General features: G+C 39.0%; 1 protein-coding gene across 8 annotated transcripts in view; it reads left to right on the plus strand.

Annotated features, from left to right (window-relative positions):
• IKZF1 (IKAROS family zinc finger 1) overlaps positions 1-12,636 on the plus strand; it is a 71,034-nt gene that overhangs the window by 37,981 nt on the left and 20,417 nt on the right. For 4 of the 8 annotated variants that reach the window (XM_057371039.1, XM_057371043.1, XM_057371041.1 and 1 more), the window contains exons 4-5: positions 8,948-9,007; positions 11,058-11,318. The exons of 2 other annotated variants lie outside the window; for them this stretch is intronic. In XM_057371039.1, the coding sequence (XP_057227022.1) occupies positions 8,948-9,007; positions 11,058-11,318 (321 nt within the window). The remainder of the gene's footprint in view (positions 1-8,947; positions 9,008-11,057; positions 11,319-12,636) is intronic. 2 more of the 8 variants (XM_057371042.1, XM_057371044.1) reach the window with 1 other exon arrangement.

The raw sequence follows: 12,636 nt of genomic DNA on the forward strand, positions 1-12,636 counted from the left end.
CTCTCCCTTCTTTCTCTTTTTTATGTCTATGGTCTCCTAGAAACCTTCCAACTTGAATGATCTAAATTTATATCATACCAACTGATTTAGGAGTTGATCCAAATTTCTAGGCCATGACAGATGCCAAGGAGATAAACAGCTGTGGGTAGGGAGGAAATGGGTGATATGTCCTGACTTCTGTTTGTGGAAGGAGTTAGAGGAAGAATAGGTAAAGGTTTCCTGTTAAACCAAAGGGACAAGGGGGAAGCTGTAATGCTACTCAGCTATGGCTGCAATAGGACTCAAGTTCCCCAGCATTCTCATTGTGGGTTTACTGTTCTCCACTCCCCCAGCCSTCCACCACGGGAAGGTCAGGCTATCTTAAAAATCTGAGTATCACAAAAAGTCAAGGAAACTTAAGTTCCCATATAATTTTGATACTTAAAAATGGCTCTCCACTGCCATGCCATCACTTCCAATTGGTGGGGTGCTGCAGTGAACCAAGGATTCCATAGCCTCCYTCTGCTGCGAATTAGAAAGCAACAGCTGAACCATCTGTGAGATTTTAAATCAGGATATGCCCATTTGTGGCCTTTTTGCTAACTCTTGTGCTATTGATCAACTTACAGGTYAAATCAGAGCTTGTGAGGAGGTAGCAAATGCCTGCCTGTACATGCATGCTAAACAGAGGGTGCTCCTGAGATGACTGGATACCCAGGATTCAGATTTGAAGCTTGAAACAGTGGTCTGATTTCTCAGGGGATTAGCATTTTCCAGGGCGATTTGTTATCTGCTAGTCTAGTTTCATAGACTGAAGTCAGAGTGCCTCAAAACATTAGTTACTTTTGTAAAAATCTTTTGTTGATAGACAAACATTAAAGTAATTGGTAAGCATATTGAAATGAGTGGGAGAGTTTTGAAAAATGTAAGCAGTGTTTGAACACTAGTTATACTATATTGGATTCCTCTGTTCTAGAACTCATCCCGAAATAAGGACTTTGATGGGATAATTTCTGTGGTCTGAGTTATATGAGTTTCTGCCGTTCTGATGTGATAATAGTCAGTTTTGGGCTCCTKGTGACAATTTAGTTGAGAGATACTATTGGGAACTATTCAGTTTAAAAACTGTTATTTTCAAAAGACTTGTCTATTGAAGCTCTTCCAGTAACATGTTGGTTTGGATGCTTTGTTGACCTATCCAAGTTAAGAAAATGGTTGCATTTTGAAATAAGATACCAGCATGGTGACTGTGACTGTCTGAGGATTGTGATCTTGACTGTRTTTCCAGTGAGTTTCAGATGTCAGATTATTCATTCAAGAGAGAGGTAAAATAATTTAAAAACACCTTTTACACTCATCAGCCTTAGATATTGCTGAAGAATTGTTCAGTTTGAGGAAGCTGCRCCTGAGTGCATTGCCACGTTGCCCTCTCTCTTCTGGACGCATGTTGATACCTGCACTAGAAACTCAGCTAAACCTCAGCTTGGAGTTCTCTTCTGCTGCACAGTTCCTTTCTGGTTTTGGAGACACACTTCAGAACAGGAGTAAAGACCCCTAAATTCAGTAATTTCAAATCAAAGCTGAGGTGTGATTGCAGATCAGGGCTAGGAAGTCCAGGTAGGATGCTGTACCGGCTGGTAATATCTATATATAAAATTCTTTAGTCTGAACTTCTGATGTGAATTGCTTCACATCTTTCTGGGAAACTGATCTCTTTTTTTTTTTTTTTTTTTTTTTTTTTTTTTTTTTTTTTTTTTTTTTTTTTTTTTTTTTTTTTTTTTTTTTTTTTTTTTTTTTTGTGTTTGTTCTCTCCTTCAGCTTTTGCAAAAGGTAGTGAAATCTAGGTTCTTCTCTTATCACTGTCCTCAAAGACCTGAGAAAACAGTATTTAACTTCACAGTTGTTGGATGCCTCACAGAAGAGGCRTCCGATGTCAGGGGTAACTTGTCGTAACACTGATATGGTTAAAGTTGGGTTCTGTTCAGGAAAGGGAAGGTGTGCTTGTTTTTCCTGACATAAAAGTAAGAAAACAGGAAGCATGCAAAATGGTCAAGAAGTGAGGAAAGACAAGGAAGTCTCTTAAAAATGTGTACTAAACTAAGTTTGTAGACATTCAGAATGACCGCGATGTCTGAGTGCTTGCAAGTCTGCCAGCATCATTTGGCGTTTCTTGCCATTTCAATAGAGAGGATTGGTTTCCAGAGGGGGCTACAGGTCACTGTAGCAAAGCATTGTCTGTGATACAGAGTGGGAAAGAATTGATTTTGTCCTGACATTTTTCTCCTCAGGAACTATCAGGTATGTCCATATTCAGAGAATTTATTTGAGATTTGTGCAGGACAATTTTTGCCTCTTCCCCAGAAGATGTAGATTAGGATTTCCCTTCACTGGAATGTTGATCACATTGTAACCAAGTAAACAGTGGTTTAGATTGCAAAACCTTCTCATAATATTTCTACAACCCAAAATTAAAATCATCAATAGCTTCTGGAAAAATAACTGAACATTCAGGGTTAAGAGACCTAATGCAGGCTTCATACCTCAGCATTGCCTTCTTTACACAGTCCTGAGAGACCACCTACTTCATCACTCATAAAGCAATGACTACATTTGATTTGCTTTAGTCTAAAAAAAAATCCTCAGTATCCCTGGGGTATTTTCCCCCATGTGTCAGGTGAGGGGGACACAGAAGACTCTGCTCAGCAATTTGTTTTTAGAGTAGGCAAGATAATAAAATTTTCATAGTGCATTCCCTCCCAAGTGCTGAAGTGGCTGGGTTTCTCTCCATTCTCTGACCTCTTCTCAAAAGAGGACATTGACAGTGCACAGCTTTGGCACGACACCCAAAAGCAGTTCCCCAAACCTAAACACAGCTGCTTGGTCTAATTTTAGATCTACTGACCCTTTGACAGCTCTGGAGAAGTATGTACATTTGCGTAAAATGTTGTTCAAGACATCATCATGGTAGCTGAATGGTCACTGGAAAAGTCACTCTGTCCATTCAGTGATAGTGAAGGCACAGYGCAGTAGTTAGCAGAGATGGACATGCAAGGGCCTGACCCTGAGGCAGGGTAGCTCTGTGATCTCCAGGCATGAAATCAGGGATGTGCAAGCAGCTCACTGAGCTGGCACATGAAAAGGGGAAAGTTTGCAAAGAAGGGCTATCTTTGCATTGAGGGCAAGGCAAATTTAGGTGCTTTGAAGCAATGCACAAAATAGTTAAGTTCTCTTCCTTTCCCTGAACCACAGAATCAAGGGTACTTCAATGCGGCCAGGTGGTGGTTTTCTTCTGCAAGGCAATGACTTTTGCCTTCTGCTGGTCTCTGACCAATGCCATCTGCACGTGKTCAGATTTCACAGGCTTTTTCTCTTGGTAAGGCAAGCTTTAAACTCCCCSTCTATCTACAGTTTACATCAATTATGTGTAACTGATCATCTTGTCTGTTTTCAAATTGTATTTCTGCACTTTTTAAGCCCTTTACATTGTTAAGGGATGCCCAGAGTAACCCATGTTAAGGGATGCCTGGATAAGGACAGCTTCCAGCCATGACAGCATGGCTTCATGGCAGAGCCTGGCTATCTCTTCCATCTGTGAGGAGCTTCTGTGATCTGCCTGTTGAATCTCAATATAGTCATTCCTCTTCTCCAAACCACTAATCTTTGCAGKTGCATACTCCCTTCATGTTCTCCCAGCTGCCAGGTGCAACTTCCTTTAGCTAGAACTTTGATGCATTATTTGAGTTTGGTTAAACACTCATGACTTCCACTAAAACATGGTTTGTAAAAGGGTTAGAGAAGGGAGATGCCTTAAAATGTTAGGCTCTGCTGGTTTTGGATAACGGTTGCTGTGTGGGGAAGAGCACAAGCCACAATGTTTATGCCTGTAGTCTTTTTGGAGAATTCAGCTCCAGAGGTTCCAGTCTTAGCACATAAGTATGCGTATTCTCAGATATCTGTGTAAGCTGAGAATGTTTTCATATATGGTAGTGGTTTTACCTCACTGTTGTGCATTGTTACTTAAGGTCCCCTTGCTTTTTAAAAATTCCCTGCTAAATGCACTTTTACTACTCCCTCATCCTTTAATGCCCATATTTAAAAATCCAGTGAAAGCAGAAGAGACAAAAAATTTGAGGATGAAACGGGCTGTTCTTACCATCATTTATCAGCAAATCTTTCTCTACCATTTGAAAGTTTACTTCTCAAAGAAGTGTCAAAAAAGTCTGTTACCAGCAAACCTGCAGTTGTTGCCTTAGCTTCTCCATCAAGCAGCCAGTAAAAGATTCAGGGCATTTCTAATATAGGAAGCATGGATTTCACATACATGTGGAACTTGAGAAACAGGTTTAATGTGGCATCTCCTGACAGTGTACTTTCTCTTGCCTTTAAAACTTACTTTTACTTGTAGTTCAGATGATGAACATCAAGCAGCCAGGTAGTTAACAGGTAGTTTTTCCTTCGGAAAAACAACTTGAATCCAGTACAAAATGTACCAGGAAGTGTCACAACAAAGACAAGAAATATGAGCTAGATCAGCCCCTTGTTTGGTTACTGATCATTTCCTACTGAACCACAAATTTAGAATGGTATTTAAAAGGCACATAGCTTCAAGTGTATATTTGAGGGYGTTACTTGAATCTGTCTTTAAACAGTGAATTTTTGCTGGTCCTTTAGAGGACTCCTGTAGGCAACTTGGGATGGGAGGCTACGGGGAGACTGCACAATGGAGCAAAGCCACTGTTTGTACCTAGAGAGGACACTTCGTTGGTTGTATTGTTCACTTTTCTGCACTCCAAACTGAGTGATCTCACTGCAGCCAGTGAAAAAACATGTTGATGTGCTTTACAATGCAGTGAAGCACAGTTCCCTGCTCYTTACTGCTGAGGACAGGCTGTGCATGCTGGTCGGTGCTGGCACTGGCACAGGGAGCAGGAACCTCCCCCAGACAGCTGCAGGGAGAAGTAGCAGTCATGGGTGATGACATGGGTGGAGCTCCTCACACCAGTTGTCCCATGGGAGATAGCTTATCTGYGGACGCCTGTGTTTCTGGAATAATATACATTTGATTGAAAGCCAGAATTAGAGCAGGGAAGAAATTGGCTGCCAAGGACTGATTGGCACTCGGAGTCAAGGGAAGCAGCATGGACCCTGCAGGGAGGATCTCCTTATCCGTCAGCACCAGCCTCTCTACCTGCAGGTGTGTCCCAGTAGTTCCTATTACAACTCTTCCTTCTGTTATTTTTGTTTCCCGTAAAAAGTGCACTCTAACTTTCAGTGTTTTACACACAGAGATACCACAAATGCTTGATTAATTGGGTAATGTAGCCCTGTATGTAGAAAGGAGAGAGTGAAGAAGTAATTTTTAAGAGCACTTGGGTGCATCTTCTTTTTCTGTAGCTAATTAACCAGTTAGTTTGATCAGTCCCATCTCTGTTGTTGTGTCATTTGGATTACACTGAAGATGGGCTGATGCCATTGCATAAATAACTATGTTTCCTCTGCCCAGACCTTTTGTTGTCCTTTTTCACGCCCACACAATTCTTCTTGTCACTTCAGAAGCTCATAAGGGGAAGATACTATTCATGGAAACATAATTTAAGTTAAAGAATTGSTCTCTGTTGTTTGTTGTCAAGTCTGGCTGATGAATAATGACTCCTTAAATATTCTGTGGACAAACAATTTTAATTTCTGGGGTGGCATTCTCCACCTGCAGTGCTCTCATGGGGTAAGAACAGAGCTGAAGCCACAGTAAATGACCATGATGTAAAAAGGAAAAGAGGAAGGATTTCAGTTCATAGCCAAGTGCTCTAGTTTTGGTGTGCAACAAAACAGTATAGGGGTTATGTGTTTTATAACAGGTGGGAATACTGACAATATTCTGTTTTCTGACTACCTATATAAACAAGAAGAGATCCTCTCTGCATTTGACATCTATTAGCATGCTGAGGTGATTTATTTTGTCCTGATATGTGGGGTTTTTTTTTTGTCTTATTCTGCCTTTTTAGCAACATTTTCTATCAGTTGTTAGAAAGGATAGTGTTAAAGGTTTTTTCTCACGTTGCAGTGACAACATACTGTTTAAATCTAACTTGCAGTGTTTTACACACAGAGATACCACACAGGTATGACTGCTGGTGGAATAGTTGTGGTGCCTTCATGAGACCTCTTGGATTTTAAAGCTACCATTTAAACATAACTAACATCAGCAAAATACTTCTGACTTTTCTTAGAATAACAATTGAGCCATGCAAACAAAAAATTACATGCACACAAACCCTTTGCCACAACTTGAAAAGAAATCTTCCTCTACTATTGGCTACAAAGTGCAAGCTACAAAATCAACAAAATCAAATTATCAGGATTATTTTTAAATAAAGTCTAAAGGATAAATTCTTAAAGGGAGGTATATACCAAAAAATACAGTTTAGTACTTACTGGGATATAAGAGGTCTAATCCCATTAAAAATCAAAGGGAGTAAGGAAATTCTATTGTTTAAATGYCTCAGAAGTTTCAGTGTGGTTTCTCTTTCTCTGTTACTCTCTAAATACATTTGATAGCCAGATCTTATGCCTTTTATTCCTCTAAATGTCCCACTGCAGAACAATATTACTTGGGAGGTAAAAGACCCCTTCCAAATGGAATTAKGGCCCAGGTAATTAGACCTATACTGGTGCCAAAGTCTCACAAAACTGAAAGGATTTTATATCTGGGAGGGAGTCCCATAGCTAAAAGAGAAGGTAAATTGGCAATGAYTGAAAGCAAATTACTAATTCTTCACATGCCTCTTTTTTCCAGCTGCCTATTTCTCTGTCCTTCGAAAGCCACCCTCTACGTCCAGTTTCCCAGGAGGTCTGTTTGGTTTCTCCTTTCTGCTCACTGTCAGCTCTATCACTCATTGCAAACTGCCTCCCTTCCATCTCCATGTTGYTCAGCTCTTTTCAGGGAAGTGTGACACTGTCTCCTCTCACACCATCCTGCTTTCTGGTCTGCCCTGGCCCAAGTCTGATGTGGAGCCAGCAGTGCTGCTCTTCGGTGATAAATTATATCAACATCCCTCTCCCCTTTGACATACCAATTTATTTTTTCTAAGACCTGCTCTAATAATTTTCAGCAATAGAATACTGGATAGAATTTTTCACATCAATTTCAAATGCTCTTCAGAAAATTCCAAGTGAAATTCCCAGTAAACATCAGAGAGTACAAGAGACCCAGACAGTGCTCTGCTTTTAGGTAATTTTTCCACACTCTGGGTAGAYAAAAAAGGAGCAGGAGAATGCTGTCGGTTCAGCAAAGGACTCTACACCCCTTCCATAGAAAAAAGAGCTTGTATTAAAATCCCCTAAATTGTAATAATGTGTACAAAGTGAATATAATCCAGAGCTTTTTAAGGTCACCTCCAACCAAATTGAAGTAAATTAATTAATGAGTAATTTGTTAATGGTGTTAGAAGAGCCAACAAGAAATTATTACCATGCATTATTGTAGAGCTAATTAGTGGTTGCGTGTCTGTGTCCATAGACATGGATATACACAGAAATTATATCTACAAAGACTGTAYCAAGTAACTGTTTCAGAAACATGTACAAATGCTGAGTATATTTGTGATAAGTGTATATGAAAAATACAGTTTTYAGATATTTTTCACATCATTGCTGCTCTATAAGTGATTTCCCTGCTATAATAGGGGAGGGTCAGAAATGACTCTCACAAAAGAAGTAGAAAACACTGATGATTTTTATTTTCAATGTAAGTCCCTGGGGAAAAAAAAAAAATTATACTCTGCCTTCCTGTTTATTATTCAGATTTCTTAAAATTCCTTAGTATTTCTACTGGAGTGATTTCTCTCTCCTGCATCAGTGGGGAGTTGTATCTCCCACATCAGGAGGGGCTCTTTTCACTAGTTCTCATATAACAGAAAGATTTGCAAGAAGTACTAAGTTTGAACATGGAGRGATTTTGTTTTTTAATTAGACCTATAAAATTTCTGTATGGATCCAGGGTGAGTCAAGTGCCCTCACTGTCCATCAGCTGTCACTGGCAAAGTAAACTCTGCATCTGAGCTGAGCCCCTGGCACAAGCTRCGCTGCTGAATGGATGGACATCCTGTGTACTCAGCCTGGTCTGCATGTGGACATTCATTGAGCAGTTCAGCTGCAGCCATCCAGCTTAAGCTGGAGAGAGCTGTGGAGAGCTTAAGTGAAGACTGAGTGGATCAATATCCCTATCATTGCTTATGTCAAGCAGTAAGYTCTAGCATTACCTGTATCAGCGTGCCCAATGGCATGCTAATGTGTACATGGCTGCTCATAGTTTGCAGGGTACAGTATATTTGTAGAACTGTTTTTTTAATGGATGCATTGTGAGGACAAGTGTTAGAAATACAAACAAAAAATGTGCCAATATACACAATCATATATATATGTATATATAAATAATATTGAGTTCCCTCTTCTTCCATTGCATAAGACCAGCAGGCGTGAGAAGAAAACTATGCAATTTCACTTTTTGTAACTGCAGAGACTAGAAACAAAGATGTGTAAGGAAGGGATCTCTGTCACAGAAAGACGGTATATTGGCAAAAAAATATATTCTGAGGAAGCTGCACTGTAGGGGCCTGCATTGACCCTTTTGAGACACGCTAGCAAAAGTTCCTCTTGACATCAGCAGGAATTAATGTGCAAGCAAGGGGAATACCCAACAGGCATTATGCATCTAGAAAACATGATAAAACTTGTTGGCTGCTTTGGAAGAAAAGGGCATTTTCACTAATGGGAATTATTCTAGAGAGGTCAGGATTCCCCTGCCAACTATCCTGCTGTTCCTCCTTCATCCTAAACTGCTTATGTTGCTTCTGTGATGATAGTAGTGTCTTTCTCCTTGGTATTTATCTTATAGCAATAATGTCACTTCTTTTACATTTACTGCTAGCAGCACCACAAACCAGCATCCTCTTTGCCTTCTTTATTGCAGCTGCATACGGGGCGGAAGGCTTTAGGGACTTTCATGCAATAATTCCCAAATCCTTTTCCAGTAAGTATACTGAAACTCAGTTCACTATAGAGCATTTCCATCTAGTTCCTACTTTTATGACTTTTTTTTTGTGTCATTTCACTTCTGAGTAATGTATGTTTCTCTGCATGCACTTAAGTGGGCTGATCTTTTTGCTTTGTTCACATGTCTTTTGTTTTAACTTAATAGAAAATCTGCTTCAAAAGCCACCTTCTCCAAATCCTTGAGAGGCAAAGAGCCTATAATTGTTTAGTATAAATATATATTTATTATTCTTATAACTGAAAGGAAAAAAATACATGCAAATTGTGGAAAATCTTGTCATATGCTCAAACCAAATACTTCTGTTGCTTCCATTTGCCATGGTGAAAACAGAAGTATGGTATTGAAATCCACTCAATTTGCAGAATCACTTCTGTTTAACCAGTCATACCATCTTTTTAATCAGTTTGGTCATTGATATTTTTTTCCATATCGTTAAATTATTCCCTTTTTTAGAACATACATTTTAAACGAAAACTGCTATTTATGATATGTGCTTGTTCCCTCTTGCATATGATTTCTATTAAAAATGCAATATTTGAAAAATCATTAAARTACCTAGATTGGTAGACTTTTTAAAACTTTTTGTCCAGTTGAGCAGTATTCAGAAATGTGGACACCTTTAGACTTCTGTTTCCCAGTAGGATTTTGAGTCAGATACTCTTGTCAGTTACATCCATGCAGTCCTCCTGGGACACCTGGGAGGTTGCAGGATGTATCAGAGAAGAGCTTGTCACTCCTCTCCATTTCAAAGGAATATCAAGGTACTTCAGTCTCTTGAGGTAATTATTGTCYGTAGCTTTTTGTTATCACATTGCTACACCATCACTTTTGAATGAGGATACCATGAAACTGTTCCACAGAAGAAAAAGACCTGGACTTTATTGGATGAAACAGATCTCTCATATTTTTAGCTACCCATTGAAGTAAATTCTTTWTTTTTGGGTGTGGTGGGGTGAAGGTAGAGGGGGTTTTACTGTATGGAAAATAAGATTTTTGGCAAATAAATGGTCTTTTTCAGCCTAATGAAGTATTTTTTCACTAAAATCACCAGATTAGAAAAGAGGGAAATAACAGCAAAGATTCTTCTTTTCTACATAAAACATCATACAGTCCTGTGGAGAGAAGAGGAATGAATACTGGCGTGAACTGGTCTGGATCTTGGTCCTTTTTCTTAATGTTAAAGTTTGCTGTGTTCATACCAGATCAAATTTACTAGCCCCTCTGTTAACTCACGTTATGAGGCAATGGCAAATTTACACCTCAATTCTTCTTCTGTTTGCAAGCAGTTGTCACCTATGGGATTACAACAAAAAGATTTATCCTAAAAAGTCATAACAGTTTTCCCAGGCACCTTTTCATATTTGACTGTTTTTTAATTGGATCTCCTCACTCCAGAAATTTTCTCCTATTACTCAGCAATCCTAATCCTGCTGTTCTAGAAACACAACTATGAGTCCTATMATTTCCTTAAATTCTTCCTTCCATCCTTCCCTACCTTGGTTTCTTTATCAGTTTTATACCCTTTGCTTTCTCATTGTCTTTGCCTACCCCACAGAACTTCAAACCAAATATTCAATTTAGTACAGCCCTCGGGATCTTCCTGACAAGTGGAAAATGTTGCATTTTCTTTTTATTTTTATCCATTGCGTTGGGTTACTTGCTTTCACAATTGTTTTGGACCAATCCCTATGAAGTGAATTCATTTTAAGTTTCATTCCAATTAGCCTGATTGTCAAAATGGAAACTATAAACACAAAAATCTCCAAGGCACCCAGAAACAGACTTTTAATATTGTTTGGGTTCCCAGCTGAAAAATGATTATATTTGTTTTACTGATACTCACTGCTCATTGCTCCATGTGTTACAAACTCATTGCATTGCCCATAGAATTGTAGTTGAGTTCATAGCATTTGTTATTTATACTGTACCTGCTGTTTAAAAGTTAACTCTTTTCATGTGATTGTTTCTTTGCCACATGATTTGCTCTGTAACCAAACTGAGTGGCATCCTGTATTGTTTTTTTCAGCCGGTAATATTAAAATAGAGACTCAGAGTGATGAAGAGAATGGGCGTGCCTGTGAAATGAATGGGGAAGAATGTGCAGAGGATTTACGAATGCTTGATGCTGCAGGAGAAAAAATGAATGGCTCTCACAATGGCCCAGGCAGCAAGGCTTTGTCAGGAGTTGGAGGCATTCGACTTCCTAATGGAAAGCTAAAATGTGATATCTGTGGGATAATTTGCATCGGTCCCAATGTGCTCATGGTTCACAAACGAAGCCACACTGGTAAGGCCTGCCATAGTTTTTCCTGTAGTTGACAAGAATTGGCCACATATTAGTAAATAAGACTTATTTCCTTTGTCATGCACATGTTGCCTCTTGTAAGGTAATGCAGCACTGGTGAACCTTTGGAACTCAGTTATTTTGGTACATCCTTTTGGCCAGCACAGATTGAATTGAGACTTCTTCATGGAAGTCCATTTATTGGGCTAGAAATTGTGCTGTTTGGTTGGTTTCAAGCAAAAACAAAACAAAAAAAACCATAGCAAAATCAAATTCAAAGTAAAGGAATCTTGTTTCATTTCTAAGACATTTCTAAGACCTGCTGAAGAAAAACCCATTTGTTGCTAACTCTGARATTAATACAGTTTTAATGTTTCCAACAAAGCAGCAAAGCTCCTTATGGATCAGTGATTATGAAAGTGATTGGCGATATACTTATTAAGAGAACTGTGTTGGCAGACTTAGCAAAAAAAGACTTGGATTTTAGATCCAGTGTTTCATGAAGTAAAAACAAGTGTTRTCACTGGTCAAATCTGCACTGGAGTGTTTCCCCTGGGACACTTAAAGAGACACGTAAAGATTTTGTGCTCCATGGGAACAGCTATTCATTATACAGTGCTGTGAATATTCTTGCCTCAATTTTCTAATTCTGAATAGTCTCAAAAAGTGCCAAAAATGAAGAGGCTGAAACAAATGAAGAAGTAAAGGGTGAATCTCACCTTTCTGACATAAGCTGTCTGAAAATTAGGTTTCCAATCTAAACTTTAATGTCATTCATACTTAAAAGAAGAATTGAACTGTTCTGTTGTATCACAGAAGCTGCTTTGAAAATAAATTGAGGATTTGGCATTTATACATGAATATTCAAATAGAGGGAATTCTAAAATGTTTTTAAGGTAAGAATGACCTGTCTTATAATTACATTCCACTAAAATAGTTTTGCCAGTGAACACACAGATGTTTTCTTTCTCCACATGCTCACAGTGTTGCTTAAATAACTTTCCCAGAATTACTAAGGAAGGCAATTAACAAAGTGTTTTCAGATTTTAGTGGAGAGGATCCACAAAAAGCCCCGGAGTGTGTTCCATTACCCTCAGCATTACTGTCTGTCAAGGGTGCGATCTGCTAGTGTAACATGGGTTAGCCACTTTCAGAAGCAGTACTATTACATTRCCTGCTTAGAAGTACTCTTCAATTCCATACTATAAATCCCTCTATCAGGGAAGAGCCGATCATTATCTTTACTGGAAAAGCCACAAATAGTACTCAGAAGATAGGCTGTAGCCTACTTCCTAGATATAACAAAGGGCTTATTGGGTGC

The sequence above is a fragment of the Malurus melanocephalus genome, unplaced genomic scaffold (genome assembly GCF_030028575.1).
Source record: "Malurus melanocephalus ecotype Western Australia unplaced genomic scaffold, MMel_1.1 scaffold_139, whole genome shotgun sequence".
Lineage (NCBI taxonomy): Eukaryota > Metazoa > Chordata > Aves > Passeriformes > Maluridae > Malurus > Malurus melanocephalus.